At 50.1% G+C, this 23663-nt stretch overlaps 2 protein-coding genes across 2 annotated transcripts; one reads left to right on the forward strand and one right to left on the reverse strand.

Moving 5' to 3' along the window:
• Nucleotides 1–1033: 1033 nt before the first annotated feature.
• NPRL2 (NPR2 like, GATOR1 complex subunit) lies at nucleotides 1034–15650 on the reverse strand. Its single transcript, XM_040358711.1, has 12 exons — nucleotides 15473–15650; nucleotides 12840–12916; nucleotides 11406–11497; nucleotides 10941–11109; nucleotides 9247–9355; nucleotides 9032–9168; nucleotides 7444–7541; nucleotides 7283–7319; nucleotides 7012–7105; nucleotides 4888–5005; nucleotides 2179–2321; nucleotides 1034–1317 (listed from the first exon to the last, which is right to left on the reverse strand). The coding sequence occupies exons 1-12, from the start codon at nucleotides 15474–15476 to the stop codon at nucleotides 1250–1252; spliced, it is 1146 nt and encodes a 381-aa protein (XP_040214645.1). The 5' UTR covers nucleotides 15477–15650; the 3' UTR covers nucleotides 1034–1249.
• Nucleotides 15651–15733: 83 nt separating this feature from the next.
• Nucleotides 15734–21487, forward strand: LOC120944942 (cytochrome b561 domain-containing protein 2). Its single transcript, XM_040358712.1, has 4 exons — nucleotides 15734–15837; nucleotides 17702–17831; nucleotides 18324–18361; nucleotides 20325–21487. Exons 2-4 carry the CDS (start codon nucleotides 17705–17707, stop codon nucleotides 20823–20825), a joined length of 666 nt encoding a protein of 221 aa, XP_040214646.1. The 5' UTR covers nucleotides 15734–15837; nucleotides 17702–17704; the 3' UTR covers nucleotides 20826–21487.
• Nucleotides 21488–23663: the final 2176 nt, after the last annotated feature.

The following is a 23663-nucleotide window of genomic DNA, read 5'->3' on the forward strand; positions in this document are numbered from 1 at the left end:
CAGAGACTGATGTGACTGTGGGGGGGAGGGGACATTAGAGTGTAAGCTCCTCTGTACAGAGACTGATGTGACTGTGGGGGAGGGGACATTAGAGTGTAAGCTCCTCTGTACAGAGACTGATGTGATGTGGGGGGAGGGGACATTAGAGTGTAAGCTCCTCTGTACAGAGACTGATGTGACTGTGGGGGGAGGGGACATTAGAGTGTAAGCTCCTCTGTACAGAGACTGATGTGACTGTGGGGGGAGGGGACATTAGAGTGTAAGCTCCTCTGTACAGAGACTGATGTGACTGTGGGGGGGGGGGAGGGGACATTAGAGTGTAAGCTCCTCTGTACAGAGACTGATGTGACTGTGGGGGGGAGGGGACATTAGAGTGTAAGCTCCTCTGTACAGAGACTGATGTGACTGTGGGGGGGGAGGGGACATTAGAGTGTAAGCTCCTCTGTACAGAGACTGATGTGACTGTGGGGGGAGGGGACATTAGAGTGTAAGCTCCTCTGTACAGAGACTGATGTGACTGTGGGGGGGGGGGGGGAGGGGACATTAGAGTGTAAGCTCCTCTGTACAGAGACTGATGTGACTGTGGGGGGGAGGGGACATTAGAGTGTAAGCTCCTCTGTACAGAGACTGATGTGACTGTGGGGGGGGGGGGGGACATTAGAGTGTAAGCTCCTCTGTACAGAGACTGATGTGATGTGGGGGGGGAGGGGACATTAGAGTGTAAGCTCCTCTGTACAGAGACTGATGTGATGTGGGGGGAGGGGACATTAGAGTGTAAGCTCCTCTGTACAGAGACTGATGTGACTGTGGGGGAGGGGACATTAGAGTGTAAGCTCCTCTGTACAGAGACTGATGTGACTGTGGGGGAGGGGACATTAGAGTGTAAGCTCCTCTGGTACAGAGACTGATCAATACTGTCTGTAAAGTGACGAGGAATATGACAACATAATATACATAAAAAAGATAATTTATTCGTTTTTTTATATCATTTTTCTTTGAAACATTATAAAAAAATATCGCAGACACGAGAACCTCAAAAAAACTGTGTCGACATCAATGGCAACCAATCGACTTCTTTCATTTTTTTCAAACACTGTACGGAACAATAAAAAAGGACCCCCCCCACATTGGTCACTGGAGGGCGGGGGGCAGTTTCCCAGGTTGCAGTCCTGCAGGAGTCAGCTCCCCCCTCCCAGCAGTGTCGAGGGTTCCGTTTCCTGAGCATTGAGGCGTTCGCCGCCCTCGGACCTCACTTCATACACACAATGATGTTCGGATCGCTGTCCAGCCTCTCGTCCAACTCCCGGTAGCTCATCCCTGCAGGAGGAAATGCTTTCATTATATTTCTATAGCGCTTTATCTTCTGTTGGGGGGGGGGGGGTGCGGCGCCATCCTGGGGGCGCTCTGTAGGGGGGGATCATTCTGGGGCCAATTTAGATAAGAGACAATTACCCTACCAGCGGGCCTTTAGAGTGTAGGAGGGAACCGGAGTACCCGGAGGAAACCGACACAAGCACAGGAAGAACATGCAAACTCCAGGTGGAACTCCAGGTGGATATAGAGTCCTGGTCAGGATTGACGTTTTTTACGAACGGCGCATGCGCCGTCCGTGTACATATCCCAATGTGCATTGCTCCAAAGTACGCCGCAAGGAAGGATTGGTTTTGACGAGAACGTAGATTACGTCCAGCCCTATTCGCGAACGACTTACGCAAACGACGTAAAAAAAATTCAAAATTCGACGCGGGAACGACGTCCATACTTAACATTGCGTACGCCTCATAGAAGCAGGAGCAACGTTACGCCGGAAAAGCATTACGCAAACGACGTAAAAAATTACTTACGTACGTTTGTGAATCGGCGTATCTAGGTCATTTGCATATTATACGCCGAAAACTACGGAAGCGCCACCTAGCGGCCAGCGTAAATATGCACCCAAGGATACGACGGTGTAAGAGACTAACGCCAGTCGGATCTTAGGCTAATTTCGGCGTATCTTGCTTTCTGAATACAGAAAGAAGATACGCCGGCGCAGCTTTGAATTTACGCGGCATATCTATAGATACGCCGGCGTAAATCATTGCTGAATCCCATACTGTTTGAGGGTTTTAGGTAATCATCAGGCGCAAAATATTTTTTTTAAATCGCAGTTTCACCGCCCCCCCCCCCCCAGAGTACCCGTCTTGCAGCAGATCTCATCGTAGGTGTGGCTCCCGGTGTACAGGCGGGCGGGGGGGCTCCTCTCATCACGGGACACTTTTACGGGATACTTCTGGAGTCTTCTGATCAGGTTCTTCATCAGACCGAACTGGATGAGTTTTCTGAGGACACACACAGGAGGACAGAGTGATACTAAAAAACGGGACAATCCTCACCTCTGCGCTGTACAATCTGATCGACATTAATAAAAAGTCGATGTACAAAGCCGCCCTGGACACACATATTAGACTGTCAGACTATCTGAACCAAGTGGTGTATCTCCAGCCTCTCATCCTCTGTGGCCATTTCAGGTTCCTCCCTATACCAAGACTGTGACCTCATCCTGACCTCCGATGACATCACCACTTTGTAAAAGCTTTATTCAACCACAACCAGCATACACAGCGTGTTCCAGCCTGAGAACCCCCTCTGACACGTTTTACCCTACTGTAGATATAATTAGGCCTATTGGGGTGAATTGTACCAGAGGGGGGCAGTTCTTAGTCACGACATGCTGTACGCCAGGGGCCTCCAAACTTTCTGAACAAAAAGGGTCAGATTATTGGGCCAGATTCTGGTAGAAGTGCGGCGGCGTAACGTATCATAGATACGTTACACCGCCGCAAGTTTTTATCGCAAGTGCCTGATTCACAAAGCACTTGCGATGAAAACCACGCCGGCGGCCTCCGGCGCAAGGCGGGCCAATTCAAATGGGCGTGTGCCATTTAAATTAGGCGCGCTCCCGCGCCGGACCTACTGCGCATGCTCCGTTTCTTAACTCCCGCCGTGCTTTGCGCGCCGTGACGTCATTTTTCCGAACAGCGACGCGCGTAGTGTAATTCCGTATTCCCGGACGGCTTACGCAAATGACGTTATTTTTTTAAATTTCGACGCGGGAACGACGGCCATACTTTAGACAACAATACGTTTGCTGACTAAAGTTAGGGCACCAAAAACGACGACTAACTTTGCGACGGGAAACTAGACTAGCGGCGACGTAGCGAACGCGGAAATCCGTCGGGGATCCGCCGTAACTCCTAATCTGCATACCCGACGCTGGTTTACGACGCGAACTCCCCCCAGCGGCGGCCGCGGTACTGCATCCTAAGATCCGACAGTGTAAAACAATTACACCTGTCGGATCTTATGGATATCTATGCGTAACTGATTCTATGAATCAGTCGCATAGATAGAAACAGAGATACGACGGCGTATCAGGAGATACGCCGTCGTATCTCTTTGGTGAATCTGGCCCATTGTTCTTCAGACTTTAAGGGGCCAAACTTGCCATTGGGAGTAGAAAATGCCCTGATGTCAAGGGGAGTAAAGCATGACCTATCATTGATACTAGTGGGAGGAATAGTGCCCCATCATTGGTGTTATTGGGAGGAATAGTGTCCCATTGTTGGTATATGTGGGAGATATGGGAGGAATAGTGCCCCATCATAGGTGTTTTTGGGAGGAATAGTACCCCATTGTTGGTATAAGTGGGAGGAATGCTTCCCCACCATTGGTGTCAATGGGAGGAATGGCGCTCCATCATTGGTGTCAGTGGGGAAAAAAAAATAATAATCGTACCCCATTGTTGGGGTCAGTGAAAGGAATAATTGTCCCATTGTTGGTGTAAAAGGAATAGTGCCTTGTATCAGTGGGAGGAATTGTGTCCCAAGAGCCTGATAAAGGCAAACAAAGGGTCACATTCCGGGCCCTGGGATGCAGTTTGGGGAACACTGGTGTATGTTATCTGTGGTTAAATAAAGTTTTTACAAAGTAGTGACGTCAGGTCTGTTACAATCTTCTTTCTGTGCTCCAAGAAGGACCCGTTACATTTTCTTCCTCCGATGACGAGACACTGGAAGGCCACCTCTGCCCCAGCCATGAGCTGGTTCATCCATAACTGACAGCACAACACCATGACAGCTACTCAGAATACACTGACTGCCAGACCATCCAGTTCATCGCACTTTCCTTAAACACAACACATGTGAAAGGTAGAAGGTGTGCTCCCCTAGCCCAACAGCATCGTCTTCTACCTTTTTTTTCTTTGTCTCTTATTCCTTCTTTCCACAGTCCTTGTTTGCGCCTTGACTACAATGACTCAGGCGTAGAGCAGAGGGTACTGAATGAAGATTCACAGGTCTGGTCACTAGTTAGACTGCATGTACCACCGACAAACAGGACCCATTCAAGTGAAAGGGGCTGTGCCGTAATTACATTGCCCTCGCATGCACGCCCCTTGCTTGGGTGTATGCTGCAGCACTCCCATGCGAACAAGACCCAAGTCTGTCACGGCCAAACCCACATGTGGCAAGGAACTGCATGCACTCCTTGGCTGAGCTGGCGAGACTCCAAGGGTCTATCACCAAGTCAATCGTGGATTAAAGGCCCTGAAGAAGCACAGAAGAAATAAGCTCCCTGCTGGGACCTTTTTTTGCAGGGTATGTTAGGTCCTTAGAAAAAAAAAAAAACTGAGCTGCCCTTAGCAGATAGGGGGTTTGGCCCCTGGGCTGTTTTCTTGTGCCTGCTCTGGCAGGTGGCTTTATAACCCAACAGTCAAGATCTTTATGACCTCCACTGTGTCCCTTCATGAACGGAAGAGAAAGGTAATCTTAGGATATACAGGGAGCCCCAAATAAATATATAACACCCACACACAAATGATACATTAGATATAAAAGGGGCACCAACCGCTCATCCACTCTCTGAAGCTGCAGCGTATGCCGGGCGATGAGGTCGCGCACAGTAGTCCCGGGACTGAGACCGCAGTATAACTGGAAGACGTCACGGAGACTCGGCCGCTTCAGACCTACGGAGAGGACAAAGTACAGGATTTGTTGGGTTCGCTGGGAAATCTATTAAGGAGCAAAATACCGATTAGACCTCTGGGCTACACCGACCACATCCAGAGGTCTTGGGCTGCATTCACACCAGAGCGTAGCGTCTTTGTGCATTTATTTTGTGCGTTTCTATAATGCATTTTTAAGCCAATAGAAAAAAAAAAAATATCATCTGTTGCAGCATTGGTTGCAAGGTTTTTCAGCTTTTTTAGCTTTTCTATCAGCTTTTATTTTTTATTGATATTCATTTATATTTTTTTGTTAGTGTAATAAGCGGTTAGAGGTTAGGGTTAGGATTAGAGTTTTTTTTTTTTTACATTTTGTTAGGGTGTTTAATTATACTACTAATGATAATACATAAATAAATGTAAACAATAAAAAAAAAAAAAAAATGTAATAAATAATAAGTACAATAAAATGAATACTATGTGTAATAAATAAAATAGCCCTTAAAGAAACACCCCCAACCCATTTTTTTTTATCATTAATAAAAAAACAAATAAAGAATGATAATAATAAATTATTACTCATTTTATTTTCTTGTTCGGGTTTTTTGTTTATTATTACACAGGAGATATATATATATATATATATATATATACTGTGTTCAGTGTTCCGCCAATCACGGATGCCCTCTCATCCTCACAGGATCTCACAATCTAAATGGGAGGGGCAAGTAATAGAAAAGGAAAATAAATAAAAAAATAAAAATAAAAAACTGAGGGGGATGAGTTGACGGAGGAAGTAAAATTCTATTTGTTGGGTGGAGGACGGAAAGGCTTTCCCTTAAGAGATTAGTTTTTAGGGATTTTCTAAAGGTGGACAGAGTAGGAGATCGCTGGACTGGTTGGAGTAGGGAGTTCCAGAGGATGAGGGAGGCTCTGGAGGCGAGCATGGGAGGAGGCAATGAGGGACCTAGAGAGAGGGGGAGGAGCAGAGAGGATTGTTTGGAGGATATTCTGAGATGAGGTTGGTGATGTAGCTCAGAAAAGAATTGTGGATGGCTTTGTATATTTTTGCTAGTATTTTGAGGGGTGGGGGGACGACACCGAGTGGAGGTCAGTGGAGGGATTGGCAGAGAGGGGTGGAGGAGACTGAGGGGAGGCCAGTGGAGGGATTGGTAGAGAGGGGCAGAGGACACTAACCGAAGGGCAGAAAAGGAATTGGCGGGGGGGGGGGGGACACACACTGAGCAGAGGCCAGTGGAGGGATTGGCGGGGGGGTGGAGGACACTGAGGGGAGGCCAGAGGAGGGATTGGTAGAGAGGGGCAGAGGACACTGAGCGGAGGGCAGAAAAGGAATTGGCAGGGGGGTGGAGGACACACTGAGCAGAGGCCAGTGGAGGGATTGGCAGAGAGGGGTGGAGAAGACTAAGGGGAGACCAGTGGATGAATTAGCAGGGGTGGGGGGGGTGGAGGACACTGAGGGGAGGCCAGAGGAGGGATTGGTAGAGAGGGACAGAGGACACTGAGCGGAGGGAAGAAAATGAATTGGCAGGGGGAGGGGAGACACACTGAGCAGAGGCCAGTGGAGGGATTGGCAGAGGGGGTTGGATTTGCAATATTTGATGCAAGAGATAGAGGATTTATTAGTACAGGGGCGTAGATAAGGGGGGACCTCAGGGGGTTCTGAACTCCCCCAAAGAGTCCTTCCAAATTATGACCCAGTAGCTCGGTGGTGTTGTTGGGTAAGAAGTCGCCAACTTTGGAAAGGTTACTCAAGGAAAGGCAGCAGAATGCAGATGGGAGAGTAAGGGGCTTTACATAGCGAAGCAAAAGACAACTGGGCAGGGCTGACACCGCTCAGTGCAGAGACATCCTGTGTGTTCTCAGCCCATAACAGAACGTAGGGTGCAATAGAATTATTTCTGTACTTGCAGGGATAACCCATGGAGCAGATGTGCATGTATTGCATTTTGATTGGCCAGACATGACATCATATTTCTATATATAGACTGAGAAGTGACATCACATACCCGGCTTGCTGACATAAGACACACATTCATCCTGCAGCGCCTTGTCATGGACGAGCTCCTGAACACGAGGCGTGGTGCAATATACGTTGGAATACTTCAACAAAAGAAGCAACAAAGAGATATAAATATAGTGAAAGGATGTGATCATCAGTAATATGAAACAGCAAAAAATAAATAAATAAATAAAAAAGGAGGCACCATATATACAGATTAAACATAGAATAGAATTGTGAAAGATTCAACACAACAAAGGAAGATGAAGACGTCTTACCTGGAAAATGGACACCAATGTCACAACACCGTAATACCTGCAAACAAGGATTTAAAAAAAAAAAAAAAAAACAATTGTAAAAGTTCAGAACATCAAAATTAAAGGATTTTATTTTCAGATCCCCCTCCCCCCCCGACAAACTCTCCCCTCCCCCTACTCACATAAGGTTCTGGATGGCGATCCGCACGAGGTTCAGCTCCACATCCGCCTCTGCCGAGATCTTCTGGATGTGACGGAACCCATCGATGTACGGGAGAATCTAGACAAGGCAAATGTAAACCCCGGGGTGGGGGGGGGGGAGAATCATCATTTGTAGCTCTTCATTCACAACACCCAGCTTCTCCGTATTGAGAAAAGATTCCATTTAAAGCTGAACTCTTTTTTCCCCCACAATTGTAGCAAATCCTCTCCTGTGTTGAAACAGATTACTATCAATTTCCCAAAAAAAAATATATTTTATAATTATAAAAAATCCATACTAGACCCTTACCTGAGCAACCAGATTTTTTTTATGTTTTTGCTCGTCCTCACTCCTGAACCATACCCACAACAAAACACATACATAATATATATATATATATATATATATATATATATATATATATATATATATATATATATATATATATATATATATAAAAAAATATGTATATATATTTTTTTGCATTGAACAAAAAAAAAAAAAAAAAAAATACAAAAAATATTAATAATAATAATAATAATAATAATAATAATAATAATAATAAATAACCGCCCGGATTCACAGACACTGGCGTATATTTATGCCGCTGTAGCGTATCTCCTTTACGCTACGCCGACGCAGCGCAGAGAGGCCAGCACTGAATTCACAAAGCCAGTGCTTCCAAATCTGCGCTGGGTTTCCAAGGCGCAAGACGGCGTAAGTGGAAGTGGGCGTGAGCCATGCTAATGAGGCGTGACCCCATGCAAATGATGGGCCGAGCGCCAGACAGATGCGTATCGCCAACTGCGCATGCGCCGTCCCGTGGGCGCATCTCAGTGCGCATGCTCACAATCACGTCGGAACAACTGCCTAAGATACGTCGGATCACTGCCTACGGCGTGAACGTAACCTACGCTCATCCATATTCACGTCCTATGTAAACTCCGTAAAATACATCGGCTTGTGTTCCCTTTGCATGGATGCTGCCGAGTTACACCTACTTTATAGGGCATAACTTTACGCCGGACGTATGACTTTACGCGCACTGCGTCGGACGGACGGACGTTCGTGAATCGGCGTATCTCCCTCATTTCCATATGTGAATAGAAAATCAATGGGAGCGCCAAATACAACCAGCGTAAATATGCGCCCACTCTACGCCGGCGTAGGCAAGTTACGTCGGTCGGGTGAAGCCTATTTTCAGTCGTATCTACGACGGCGCATATTTGCACTTACGCGGCGTATCTCGAGATACGTCGGCGCAAGTGCTTTGTGAATCCGGGCCAATATCTTTTTAAATGAGCATTTAAAAAAAAAAAAAAAAATTGGTGTGGGGGAACCCAATGCCATTTTGTTTTGACGTTTTTTTATTTTTTAAAGCCCTGCCCCCATACCCCTTTTATGGCCAATACCCTGCACATAAGTCTTTAAAATGGGGACTTTTGATTTTTCAAGTTCAGGTTCAGGTTCCAAGACATAAAGACTCATTTAAAAGGAAAATTGGGGCTGGGCAGAAAGGGTTTAATAGACTCTGCATTCCAGGTCAGTACAGCGGATCTCCCACTTACCTGCTGGGTGGTTAAATCCCATTGTGCATTGCAGAATTCTTCCTTGTCCTCCGTGAACACGGGGACGTCATATTCCTGGGCAGTAGGGGGCGCCGCGCGCAGCTCGATCACCTTCAGGTGCATGGTGTTACTTTCATCTATGGGGTGAGAACACAGCAATGAACACTTTACCCACGGGGGGGCACCAGACCCAGCAAATGACAACCGATAAGTACCTATGGGCAGCGAGCACTCCCCGGTGGTGTTCAGCTCTTTCCGCAGGTAGGTCATTATGGGCACCAACCTCTGCTTGCTGTCCTCGTTGGAGATAAATCCTGACTCCAGCTGAAAGAGAAAAACTGATTTTTCAAGGCCGATGACCATGGACTCAACATCCCCTCTAGATCAACTATCCAGAGAAAACATTTATAAATAGCAACAGGGACAGAGCCGCGCAACAGGGACAGAGCCGCGCAACAGGGACAGAGCCGCGCAACAGGGACAGAGCCGCGCAACAGAGACAGAGCCGCGCAACAGAGCCGCGCAACAGAGACAGAGCCGCGCAACAGGGACAGAGCCGCGCAACAGGGACAGAGCCGCGCAACCAGGGACAGACCTGCGCAACCAGGGACAGACCTGCGCAACCAGGGACAGACCTGCGCAACAGGGACAGAGCCGCGCAACAGGGACAGAGCCGCGCAACAGGGACAAACCCGCGCAACAGGGACAGACCTGCGCAACAGAGACAGAGCCGCGCAACAGGGACAGAGCCGCGCAACAGGGACAGAGCCGCGCAACAGGGACAGAGCCGCGCAACAGGGACAGAGCCGCGCAACAGGGACAGAGCCGCGCAACAGAGACAGAGCCGCGCAACAGAGACAGAGCCGCGCAACAGGGACAGAGCTTCTTCTTCCATGCAGCGAGGTCTGCCGCACATCTAAAACATAGCCATAAAGAGATACAAAGTAACTTTGATGTTTTGTTCCTCTGCAGTTCAAAGAGAAGAGCTTCCCTCTGCATACCATTTAATGAACTCCTTCTTCCCCTTCTCCCCTTAACCATTAGTTTCCCGACCATTTTGTTTGCGTTTTTTTTTTTGTTAGCATTTAAACTTTTATTCGTTTTGTTTGCCCTTTTTTCCCCCTTCAATCGCAAACACTCTAACCCCCTTCCTGCCCAAGACAATTTTCAGCGCTGTCACACTTTGAACGACAATTGCGTGGTCATACAACACTGTACTCATATGAGAGTATAAGCCTAAGGTGTCCATCTGCATGCCTCACTGTGTCCATGTGCATGCCTTGCTGTGCCCATGCCTCACTGTGCCCATGCCTCACTGTGCCCATGCCTAGACTGACGTTTAACATGGGAGTCTATGGAAGGGGTGCCTGGCTTTGAAAAATCGGTGCTCCCTAGCCGTAGGTCCCCCGGACAACAAGCTTTGCACACGAGAAATGGGGCTACATGTGTTCCAAGTTCTGGGTCCAGGGGACCTACGACCGGCCGATACGGGGTCCCCAAACTCACTGGAGAAATTACTGTTTAACATGGGAGTCTATGGAAGGGGTGCCCGGCTTTGAAAAAAAGAAAATCGGTGCTCCCCAGCTGTAGGTCCCCCGGACAACAAACTCTGCACACTTGTAGGGGTACCGGGTCCCCAAAGATCCGGCACAAAAAGGTGACTCGAGTATAAGCCGAGGGGGGCATTTTCAGCACAAAAAAAAGAAGTGCTGGAATAACTCGGCTTATACTCGAGTATATATATATATTATGCTCGGCAAACGCAATGACAACGTTTTTGCCGAGTAAACAGACACATCACATTATTTGTTCCGCTCCATATCGGATATATATGGGGGTGACGGGGTTAATCCAATCAATATCATTGTATTCCACAATCCAGCTTCGTATCGCCACGTCCAACGCTCACCTCCAGTGTCTTCAGGTACCCGGCCAGCTTCTTCACGATGGGCTCCAGGGCACACGTCTTCGCCCGCGCATCGCACACAAAGCCCAGATTGAAGAGCAGCGCGTTGCGGCTATACTTCTTGTGCTCGATGCACACCGGGCAGCCAATCAGCTTCTTGTCCATGGCGGTCCTGCAAAACAGGACAGCGACTAAACAAAAATACCTGTGTGACCAGCCTCTGGCAGAAGCTGCCATTCTAGGACTCCTTATGAATTAAAAGAGGAGGAGGAAAACACGACGTTCCAGGTTCTCAGTAATCATGGAGACCAGGAGATCCATTTTAGAGCTTGCTGGCCCTTTAATTACAATGTATTTGGAGAGGATTCATTTAAATACATTTTAAGGTAACAATGTAACATATTTTCTTCCATCGGTAACTGGAGAAGTGGCGCTCGGTGTAATCAGCTATATACGCCGTATACTCACACTGTGATGAGTTTGTTCTGCAGTTCTGGTTTGGTGATGATGTACACCTGAACCGTGTCAAAGAGCTCCCGCGATATGTATTCCTCCGGTACCTGCCGAGAGAAAACCAATCCATTCATTATTTACCAGTTTGTGTCTCTGCCCCTCCCACAATGCAGAGATTTCTCCCAAAAGTTTGTGTCTCTGCCCCGCCCACAATGCAGAGATTTCCTGCAGTAGTTTGTGTCTCTGCCCCTCCCACAATGGGGAGATTTCCCTGCAGTAGTTTGTGTCTCTGCCCCTCCCACAATGGGGAGATTTCCCTGCAGTAGTTTGTGTCTCTGCCCCTCCCACAATGGTGACATTTCCTGCAGTAGTTTGTGTCTCTGCCCCTCCCACAATGGTGAGATTTCCCGCAGTAGTTTGTGTCTCTGCCCCTCCCACAATGGTGAGATTTCCCGTCAGTAGTTTGTGTCTCTGCCCCTCCCACAATGGTGAGATTTCCTGCAGTAGTTTGTGTCTCTGCCCCTCCCACAATGAGGAGATTTCCTGCAGTAGTTTTTGTCTCTGCCCCTCCCACAATGGTGAGATTTCCCGCAGTAGTTTGTGTCTCTGCCCCTCCCACAATGGTGAGATTTCCTGCAGTAGTTTGTGTCTCTGCCCCTCCCACAATGGTGAGATTTCCCTGCAGTAGTTTGAGTGTCTGCCCCTCCCACAATGATGAGATTTCCTGCAGTAGTTTGTGTCTCTGCCCCTCCCACAATGGTGACATTTCCTGCAGTAGTTTGTGTCTCTGCCCCTCCCACAATGGTAAGATTTCCTGCAGTAGTTTGTGTCTCTGCCCCTCCCACAATGGTGACATTTCCTGCAGTAGTTTGTGTCTCTGCCCCTCCCACAATGGAGAGATTTCTCCCAGTAGTTTGTGTCTCTGCCCCTCCCACAATGGTGACATTTCCTGCAGTAGTTTGTGTCTCTGCCCCTCCCACAATGGTGAGATTTCCTGCAGTAGTTTGTGTCTCTGCCCCTCCCACAATGGGGAGATTTCCCTGCAGTAGTTTGTGTCTCTGCCCCTCCCACAATGGTGACATTTCCTGCAGTAGTTTGTGTCTCTGCCCCTCCCACAATGGTGAGATTTCCCTGCAGTAGTTTGTGTCTCTGCCCCTCCCACAATGGGGAGATTTCCTGCAGTAGTTTGTGTCTCTGCCCCTCCCACACTGGTGACATTTCCCTGCAGTAGTTTGTGTCTCTGCCCCTCCCACAATGGAGAGATCTCCTGCAGTAGTTTGTGTCTCTGCCCCTCCCACACTGGTGACATTTCCCTGCAGTAGTTTGTGTCTCTGCCCCTCCCACAATGGGGAGATTCTGGATTGCCTGCCTTGGCACTCCAGCCAGTACACAGTAGAGAAGTATTAGTTCTGGAAGGATCTGACCTCATTACCCCTCCCCCGTCCTCACCTGGAAGCTGATTTTCGGGCCGAGAGTCGGGTGGAACTCGCTGAAGAATATACATTCGATGTTGCGGCTGGACATCACTGCAAGAGGAGACACAATGTTATCGTTCCGTTCATCCTATGGGACATCTCAGTGCTGCTGATCTCCTGCAGCTTCTTTGCAGCCACTTCCTGTTATAGGGTGACAACACTCTGTCCCCGTCTCTCAATTGCTTTGCTGTGTTGTCACCCCGTCCTGGGCTTCTGATGGAGACTACAAGTGGTCATTTAATCACACATTGCATAGGCATGATCCCCCCCCCATCAGGAAACCGACCCTGAGGAATGCCGTGCAGCCATCACCACCCCCCCCCCCCCCAATCATCTCCCCACCCCCACCCCACCATCATTCCAAGACACTGATGGGGTTCTGACTCTCCTATACTCCCCCCCACAGCTGGAATACTTGGGCATTACATAGATCCCAATGTAACACCTCCAAAAAGTGACCCCTCCCCCCCAGTACCCCACACACAGGAAGTCCTGTCAAAGTTGTGCTGGTGGTCACCTCCACTGCTCCATGACAGCCAATCCCAGAAACCCCACCCAAGGCTGAGCCAATCAAATGAAGCCTGTGGTCACATACCAGAGCCCCCTGGAGAAGGGGCTGTATATAGAGGTGGTGAGGGGCTCCCTCCATTATTATCCAGACATTCAGGTAGGTCCCCCCCCCCCCCTTTAATCCCCTTCCTAGTTCCTCCCAGTGTGGCCCCACAGGCTCTGTGAGGCATAACGAAGGGCCCCCTAATGTGGGGGGTGCCAGATATAGGATCCACCCCGGGTGCCAAATGCTCTAGGTACGCCCCTGCCCCCAACTATCATCACCATCAGGCGCTTCCTGTTATAGGGTGACAACACTCTGCCCTGTCTCTGCTTCGCTGAGCTGTTGTCACCCCGTCCCACACGGGCTTCTGATGGAGGTTACAAGCAGCCGTTTCGGCACAAATATGGCCTCTGGAGGTCCTTTGTTCCTTTGCTTTCTGGGATGGCCAGTGGGGAGGCACCCGGGGAATATTGGTGGTCACCAGGGATGGACTGGCCATTGGGACTACAGGGAGTTTCCCGGTGGGCCGATGGCTCAGTGGGCTGGCTTCAGTGACAGCGGACTGCCGCCCCCCTCCGCTCCTCTGTCTCTCCCTCTCCGCAGCACTCACCTGGGGGGAACAAAGAAGCAGGGGGAGGACCAGAGGAGCATGGGGGGGGGGGAAGGGGACAGACAGCTGACTCAACAGCTATGGCCTGGGAGTTTCTCAGTTCTGCCCAGAGGCGTTGCTAGGGGGGGGGTGCGTTCCGCACCGGGTAACACCCGCTAGAGGGGTGACACCATCCCGTTTTTTTTTTTAGCTGACATGCTCAGCCTGCCCTGTACCACTCCAGCCTGCTCTGTGCCACCCCAGCCTGCTCTGTGCCACCCCAGCCTGCCCTGTACCACCCCAGCCTGCCCTGTACCCCCCAAACAGCCCTGTACCACCCCAGCCTGCCCTGTACCCCCCCAAACAGCCCTGTTCCACCCCAGCCTGCCCTGTACCCCCCCAAACAGCCCTGTACCACCCCAGCCTGCCCTGTGCCACCAGCCTGCCCTGTGCCACCACAGCCTGCCCTGTGCCACCCCAAACAGCCCTGTACCACCCCAGCCTGCCCTGTGCCACCCCAAACAGCCCTGTACCACCCCAAACAGCCCTGTACCACCCCAAACAGCCCTGTACCACCCCAGCCTGCCCTGTATCACCCCAGCCTGCCCTGTACCACCCCAAACTTTCCCATGCCACCCCAACTTGCCCTGTGGCACCCTAACTTGCCCTGTACCACCCCAACCTTTCCCATGCCATCCCAACTTGCCCTATGCCACCCTAACTTGCACTATACCACCCCAACCTGCCCTGTACCACCCTAACTTGCCCTATACCACCCCAAACTACCCTATATCACCCCAACATGCCCTATACCACCTTAACCTGTCCTATACCACCCCACTACACCAACCTGCCACTATACCACTCTATACTACCCTAACCTGCCACTATACTGCCCTATACTATCATTTACAGGGGCTGGTTTGGGGTGACACCAACCCTAGTGACGCCACTGCTTCTGCCTAATCTTGTCCCATAAGGGGGGGGGCACCGAACTGATACTTTGCCCCGGGTGAAATAATGTCTAGCTTCCCCACTGGTACTGCCTATAAGAGTACCAGTACCAGCCGTTCTACTCTAATAAAGTAGAATGGCTAGTGGCTAGTGAAGGGGGAGAGGGGGCTTGGGTGGCCGGGGGGGGGGGGGGGCGGGAGTTGTCCGGCCACCATTGGGAGAGACCTGTCAAAGTGGGCCAGTCTGGATGAAGTCCAGGGGCCAAATTTCTGTCCCAGTCCAGCCCTGGTGGTCACCCCTGGGGGTGCCCAGGACTAAAGCTGTGTAAGGGGCCCCAAAGTTTCTTATGGCTGCCCTGCACAGGACCCTGAGACAACCACACTGGAAACAGGGACAGAGTGTTGTCACCCTAAAACAGGAAGTGCCTGAACCAGGGCCAAATGTCTGCCACAGGTCAGCCCCTGCAGAACACACTCTGTATATACTATGTATATATATATTATATACTCACTCATAGGCTCTCCTCACAGCGGTCAGAGATCCGGAGATCCTCCTCACAATGAAGATACAAAGTATAGAGAAGATACAGTGATAAAAGATACAATGTTTCTCTTCCTGGGTCACATTATCTCTTTCTGCGTTCCAAGCCTCTCTCTCGCTCCCTCATCCACGCCTCCTAAAGTTCTGACTGGTTACGTGTCACGCTCCGGCCCGCCCCCCCTCCATTTTGATTGGTTGTGTTCCTTCTGTTTGAAGGCCGGAAAAGGCTGACCGGGGGGGGCGGGCGCATCTGGAGATTGGCAGGGCGCTTGTCCAATAGTAGAGCGGAGTGCGGAGACCGGAAGTGAGTGGCCAGGTGCCCGATGACAGCTGAGGGTAAGTTGTTACATTGTATCCCGGGGGGGAAGGGAAGGATACATTGTGTCTCCTGTACACGGGGAGGAGCTGGGAATAGGAATAAAGGGGGAGGGGGGAGTCCTCACCCCCTCTATACACAGACCACACTCCAGGGGGCTCTGGGATCTTTCCTCAGGCCACAGTTGATTGGCTTAGCCTTGGGCGGGGTTTCTGGGGTTGGCTGTCATGGAGCAGGGGTGGTGACAACAACTTTGACAGGACTTCCTGTGTGCGGGGTCCCAGGAAGGGGGAGGGGGGATGTGTTACATTGGGATCTGTGTAATGTCCGAGTATTCCAGCTGTGGGGGGAGGGATGGAAGGGTTAGAGCCCCATCAGTGTCTTGGGATGATGGGTGGGATGGGTACATTATGGGTTGGAGGGGATGAGAACATGGTGGTATGGGGAATGGGGGGGATGATGGTGGGGAAGGGGTATGGGTACATAATGGGTTGGTTGAAGGGGGAGGGGGTGATGGGGATGAGAACGTGATGACTTGGGGGGGATGGGGAGATTAAGGTGGTGGTGGAAGGGGGGGGATGGGTACACAATGGGTTGGTTGGAGGGGGGATGGGGCCGAATGGAGAGATGGTTGGGGGAAGGGAAAGGGAGATGATGGTTGTAGGGGGGTGGGTATATGATGGTTGGGGGAAGGAAAAGGGAGATAATGGTTGGGGAAGATGATAGTTGAGGGGGGGGGGGTGAGAACATGATGGATCATGGTTGGGGGAGATTATGGTGGGGGGGAGGGGAATGGGTTGGTTGAGGGGGGATGATGGCTGGGGGGGGGGGGTGGAGGGGATGAGAATTTGATGGTTTGGGGGGATGGGGAGATTATGGTGGTTGGGGAGGGGGGTATGGGTACATAATGGGTTGGCTGGAGGGGGTATGGGGGCGAAGGGAGAGATGGTTGGGGGGGGGGGGGAGGAAAGGGAGATGATGGTTGGGGAAGATGGTTGAGGGGGGATGAGAACATGATGGTTGGGGGAGATGGGGAGATTATGGTGGGGGGAGGGGAATGGGTTGGTTGGAGGGGGGAATGGGTACATAATGGTTAGGGAAGATGATGGCTGGGGAAGATGGTTGAGGGGGGGATGATGGGTGGAGGAGATGAGAACATGATGGTTGGAGAGACGATGGGGGTGAAAGTGGGGGAAGGAAAATGGGTACATAATGGGTTGGTTGGAGGGGGGAATGGGTACATGATGGTCGGGGAAGATGATGGCTGGGGGGGGGGGGTGGAGGAGATGAGAACATGATGGTTGGAGAGATGATGGGATGGGGGAGGGAGAAGGGGGTTATGGTGGGGGAAGGGAAATGGGTACATAATGGGTTGGTTGAGGGGGGATGATGGCTGGGGAGAATGTGATGGTTTGGGGGGAATGGGTACATAATGGTTGAGGGGGGTGCAGGATGGAGGGATAAAAACAGGATGGTAGGGGAAGGGAAATGGGTACATGGTGGGGGGTGGGAAGATGATGGTTGGGGGAGGGGGATGGGTACATAATGGTTAAGGAGGATGGAGGGATGAGAACCGGATGATGGGGGAAGAGAGATTATGGTTGGGGGGGGGGGGTAGGTACACAATGGTTTGGGGAAGGGAAGGGGAGATGATGGGTGGGGTAGTGGGTACATATTGGTTGGGGAAAATGATGGTTGAGGGGGGATGGAGGCGATGAGAATGTGATGGTTGGGGGGGGTATGTAATGGTTGAGGGGGGGTGCAGGATGGAGGGATGAGAACATGATGTTGGGGGAAGGTAAATGGGGTACATGGTGGGGGGTGGGAAGATGACGGGGGGGGGTACCAGGCAGATCCTCCATGTCACATTGTCTCTCCTCGCAGGTCATGGCTCAGACTGTGGAAAGTGACACGCGGGTTCACCGCACGCTGAGAGTGATATCCGCAGCCTCCGCTCACCTCACCACCTTCGCTTTCACCATCTTCATGATTTATGTCTCTAAACCTGGATCAAGTAAGTATGGGGGGGGGTGAGCAGCTGGGTGAGTCAATAGAGATTAGTGGGGGGGGGGAGTAGGAAGGGGGGCTGAGAAAGATATGTAGGGAGGACTTAGTGGGGTTGAGTAGGGAGAAAGGCAGGGGGGGGGAAGGCTGTGGGGGGGGGGCCGGGGTGAAAACCTAAGCAGGGGGGGTGGCAAGGAGGTGGAAAGCTGAGGGGTATAGTGGGGTGGAGAAATGAGCTGGAAGGGGGGGCTGGGGTGATAAGGGGGGAAGGAACTCTTGGGAAGGGGAGGAGCAGAGAGAGGGGGTGGGGACACATTGCTGGGTGTCATGGGCCCCCCCCCCCCCCAGCACAATACCCCGCACTTGCAGCATTTAATTGGCAGAGGAGCCTGGAGTTGGGCTTTAAGGAAGAACTCCACCAAGTGCTGTGATCCTCCATCTATCTAATTATTTGTTTTTTCTTTACTGTTTCTTATAATTATTTATTTATTTTTTATTTCAGCTCTTTTCTCCTGGCACCCGTTCCTCATGACCCTCGCGGTGAGTGACCCCCCTTGTAAAATGAGTGGGCCGTGTCTGTGTAATGTAATGTGTGTTGGACACTGTGGGCCATTGTGACAAGGTGACAACCCAGGATCACTATAATTCTGTATAATAAGAATGTTTAGGATTTATTTTATCATTACTTAATATCAATAATATAAATCCTGAATAATAATAAAAATGTTGTATAATAATAAATCCTGATTATTTGTATTATTATACATAATTTATATGATTATTACAATTATTAATCATAATCATCATTTTTTTATTAGTATTATAAATTCTGTATTATCAGGATTTTTTTTATTATTATTATTATTATTATTATTATTATTATTATTATTATTATTATACAGAATTGGGGCAGAGAGCTCCAGAGGATTGGAAAGGTTCTGGAGAAATCCTGGGGACACACATGGGGGGGGGGGAGAGAGCTGGAGGTCGTGGGAGGAATGGAGGGGATAGTTTGGATAATATTATGAGAGGTTGTTGATGTAGCTTGGGGCAGAGTTGTTTTTGGCTTTGAATTTTATTGATTGGGTGAGCGGAGGCCAGTGGAGGGATTGGCAGAGAGGGGTGGAGGACACTGAATGGGGGCCAATGGGGGGATTGGCAGAGAGGGGTGAAGGACACTAAGAGGAGGCCAGTGGAGCTATTGGCAGAGAGGGGTGGAGGACACTGATGGGAGGCCAGTGGAGGGATTGGCAGGGGAGGGGTGGAGGACACTGAATGGGGGCCAATGGGGGGATTGGCAGAGAGGGGTGAAGGACACTAAGAGGAGGCCAGTGGAGCTATTGGCAGAGAGGGGTGGAGGACACTGATGGGAGGCCAGTGGAGGGATTGACGACACTGAGGTGAGACCAGTGGAGGGATTGGCAGAGAGGGGTGGAGGACACTGAGCGGAGGCCAGTGGAGGGATTGGCAGAGAGGATGGAGGACACTGAGCGGAGGCCAGTGGAGGGATTGGCAGAGAGGGGTGGAGGACACTGAGCGGAGGCCAGTGGAGGGATTGGCAGAGAGGGGTGGAGGGATTGGCGGAGAGGAGGGTGGAGGACACTGAGCGGAGGCCAGTGGAGGGATTGGCAGAGAGGATGGAGGACACTGAGCGGAGGCCAGTGGAGGGATTGGCAGAGAGGGGTGGAGGACACTGAGCGGAGGCCAGTGGAGGGATTGGCAGAGAGGGGTGGAGGGATTGGCGGAGAGGAGGGTGGAGGACACTGAGATGAGGCCAGTAGAGGGATTGGTAGAGAGGGGAGTGGAGGACACTGAGCGGAGGGGAGTAGAGGACACTGAGCGGAGGCCAGTGGAGGGATTGGCAGAGAGGGGAGGAGGACAGTGATGGGAGGCCAGTGGAGGGATTGGCAGAGAGGGGAGGAGGACAGTGATGGGAGGCCAGTGGAGGGATTGGCAGAGAGGGGAGGAGGACAGTGATGGGAGGCCAGTGGAGGGATTGGCAGAGAGGAGGACACTGAGTGAAGGCCAATGGGGGGATTGGCAGAGAGGAGGGTGGAGGACACTTGAGATGAGGCCAGTAGAGGGATTGGTAGAGAGGGGAGTGGAGGCCAGTGGAGGGATTGGCAGAGAGGGGTGGAGGACAGTGATGGGAGGCAAGTGGAGGGATTGGCAGAGGGGAGGGTGGAGGACACTGAGTGGTTGGTAAGGTGGATGAGCCTGGTAGCAGCAGTCGGGATGGACTGATTGGAGGACGGTCTTTGTAGAGGTCAGCCAATGCGGGAGTTGCAATAGTTGAGGAAGGGATCACGAGGAAGTGGATTAGAAGTCTTGTGGTGGAGTTGGGTAAGAAATGTTACGGGGATGAAGGTTTGGTTGTGGAGTCAGAAAGGGAGGTCAGAGTCCAGGGTCATGCCCACCACCTTGGCATGGGGGGAGGGGCTGGTCTTTGGTGATAGCAGGACATGTTGCACCTCCATCATATCTGTGATTCTTCTCTCCGCAGTTCTCCTTCTTCATGACGGAGGCCATCATGGTTTTCTCACCGGACTCCCTGCTGCGCTCCCTGTCACGGAAGGCCCGCACGCGGGCTCACTGGGTGCTGCAGCTCCTGGCGGTGCTCTGCGCCCTGCTGGGCCTGGGTATAATCTACACCAACAAAGTATACCAGGAGAAGCCTCACTTTTCCACCTGGCACGGGTTGGTGGGCCTGCTGACCATTCTGTGTACTGTGGTCCAGAATCTGGGCGGGGTGACCCTACTCTACCCTAAACTGGTGCAGCGCTGGACATTGGCCACCCGGAAGCTCTACCACGCCACGTCCGGCCTCCTGGGCTACCTGCTGGCGTGCGGCAGCCTCATGCTGGGAATGTGCTCCTTGTGGTTCACTGCCAATGTCACCGGGGTGGCCTGGTACCTGTGCGCCCTCTCTCCGCTTCTCACCGGCCTGGTCGTCATGAGCCAAGTGAGTAACGCCTACCTCTACCGCAAAAAGAGCCAATCCTGAGGGAGAGGAGGAGTCGCACCACGTCTGATCCCGCAGAAGGAGATGTCGCTGCCACCTCTGATACTTCGGGCGCAAATCTGCTATTCCATCATCGCCAGCGCAAGGGGAGGAGTCAGAGGTCTGCTGGAGTCTTCTGGCAATTGGCACCGTCCATCTCTACCCCAACATGGCGCATCTTCCGAAATCTCCAGAAAGGGGCCGCCGCTCCCAAATCCATGGTTTGCCCACATCTGTAGGCACCAGTGCCAGCTAAATGGAGCTTCAACCCCCCACCATGCCAAAGGCAAAGAGACCGGCCACGCTCTAATAATGTCCAGATAGATCAAACTTTATTGTTCTGGACGTTGAATACAGAAGGTACACCTAGACCTCCGCCGTGTCTTGCCCACACAGGGCTCTTTAGGTCAAGCACACTAGATTAAGGAGGGTCCAGGCAGACCTTCTGTATTTATTTTCCAGAACAATAAAGTTTTATCCATTTCACCTGCAGGCTTGTATAAAACTTTATTGTCCTGGACATTAAATACAGAAGGTCTGGACTACCCATATATCACTCGTGTTTTACCCAAACGGGTCTCTTGGGGTGAAACTTGCCGGGAGGGGCCCGGCTGACTTCTGTATTCATTTTCCCGAACAATAAAGATTTATCCATGCTGATGTCCTCTTAGAGCAGGGATATTCAATTAGCGGACCTCCAGCTGTTGCAGAACTACAAGTCCCATGAGGCACAGCAAGACTCTGACAGCCACAAGCATGACACCCAGAGACAGAGGCATGATGGGACTTGTAGTTTTGCAACAGCTGGAGGTCCGCTAATTGCATATCCCTGTCTTAGAGGATGGATAAAACTTTATTGTTCTGGAAGTCGAATACAGAAGGTCTACCCATACCCTCTTCACTCGTTTCACCCAAACAGGGCTCTTCAGGTGAAACATGTCAGAGTCTGGAGAGTCTCAGCCGACTTTTGTTTTCAAAGTTTAATTCATGCTGATGTCGTCTAAAGTGCATGAATAAAACTTTATTGTTCTGGACATTGAATACCGAAGGTCTATCTGGACCTTCCTCACTTATGTTTGACCCTATATGGCAGTGAGTTTGAACCTTGGCACCCCAGATGTTTTGGGACTACATTCCCCATGGTGTTCATGCACTCTGCAGTGTAGTTGAGCATCATGGGAAATGTAGTTCAAAAAGATCTGGAGTTCCATGGTTCACCATCACTGCCATAAGGGCTCTTCAGGTGAAACGCATCAGTCAGGAGGGTCTGGGAGGACATTCTCTATTCAGTGTCGGGAACAATAAAGTTTTTTTTTTTTATCCATGCTGATATCATCTGAGCGCATGAATAAAACTTTATTGTTCTGGACATTGAATACAGACGGTCCGTAATTCACCCAAACAGGGCTCTTCAGGTGAAATGAGTCAGTCAGGAGGGTCTCCACTCTCCGCACGCTTCTGTATTCATTTTACAGAACAATAAAGTTTTTTTTTTTTTTTTTTTAGTTCATGTGTTGTCATCTGAGTGCATGGATACAACTTTATTGTTTTGAACAATACATACAGAAGGTCTATGCAGACCCCTCCTCACTTACACTTCACCCAAACATGGTTCTCAAGGCGAAACGCGCTATAGTAATGAGGGAGCAGGCATTGTCGGGAACAATAAAGTTTTATCCATGCTGATATCATCTAAATGCGCGGATAAAACTTTATTGTTCTGGATATTGAATTCAGATGGTCTGGTCTATTCAGAAACCTTCACACTCATAATTCACCCAAACAGGGCTCTTCAGGTGAAATGAGTCAGTAGACTGCATTGTCATCTGAGTGCATGGATACAACTTTATTGTTTTGGACAATACATATAGACCCCGCCTCACACTTCACCCAAACACGGTTCTCCAGGCAAAACGCACTTTAGTAATGAGTGAGCAGGCAGACCTTCTGTTTATTCATTTTCCAGAACAATAAAGTTTTATCCTTGCTGATGTCATCTGAGTGCATGCATAAAACTTTATTGTTCTTGACATTAAAAATAAAAGGTCTATCTTGAACCTCTTCACCTGTGTTTTACCCTGCAAGGGCTCTTGGGGTGAAAAAAAAATTCCTGGATGTTGAATACAGAAGGATGATCCAGACCCTCCTCACTCATGTCTCACCCCAAAATGGCTCTTCAGGTGAAACGCATCAAAGACAGGATGGTCTGGGCAGACCTTTTCTATTAATTCTCCAGAACAATAAAGTTTTATCCATGCTGATGTCATTTGAGTGCATGCATAAAACTTTATTGTTCTTGACATTGAATATAGAAGGTCTATCCAGACCCTCTTCACTTATGTTTTACCCTACAAGGGCTCTTGAGGTGAAACGAGTCAGCAAGGGTTTGGCAGACATCTGTATTCATTTTTCTTGTACAATAAAGTTTTATTCATGCTGATGTTTTCTTAGTGCATGGATAAAGCCTTATTGTTCTGGAAGTTGAATACAGAGGGGTCTACCCATAAATACCCTCTTCACTTGCGTTACACCCAAACAGGGCTCTTCGGGTGAAATGTGTCATGGGGGGTTCGGCAGACATTTGTGTTAATTTTCTTTAACAATAAAGTTTTATACATGCTGATGTCATCTGAGTGCATGCATAAAACTTTATTGTTCTTGACATTAAAAATAAAAGGTCTATCTTGAACCTCTTCACTTATGTTTTACCTTTAAAAGGACTCTTGAGGTGAAACGTGTCAGCGCCAGGAGGGATCCGGCTGACTTCTGTATTCATTTTCCATAACAATAAAGATTTATACATGCTGATGTCATCTGAGTGCATGCATAAAACGTTATTGT

The sequence above is a fragment of the Rana temporaria genome, chromosome 7 (genome assembly GCF_905171775.1).
Source record: "Rana temporaria chromosome 7, aRanTem1.1, whole genome shotgun sequence".
NCBI lineage: Eukaryota > Metazoa > Chordata > Amphibia > Anura > Ranidae > Rana > Rana temporaria.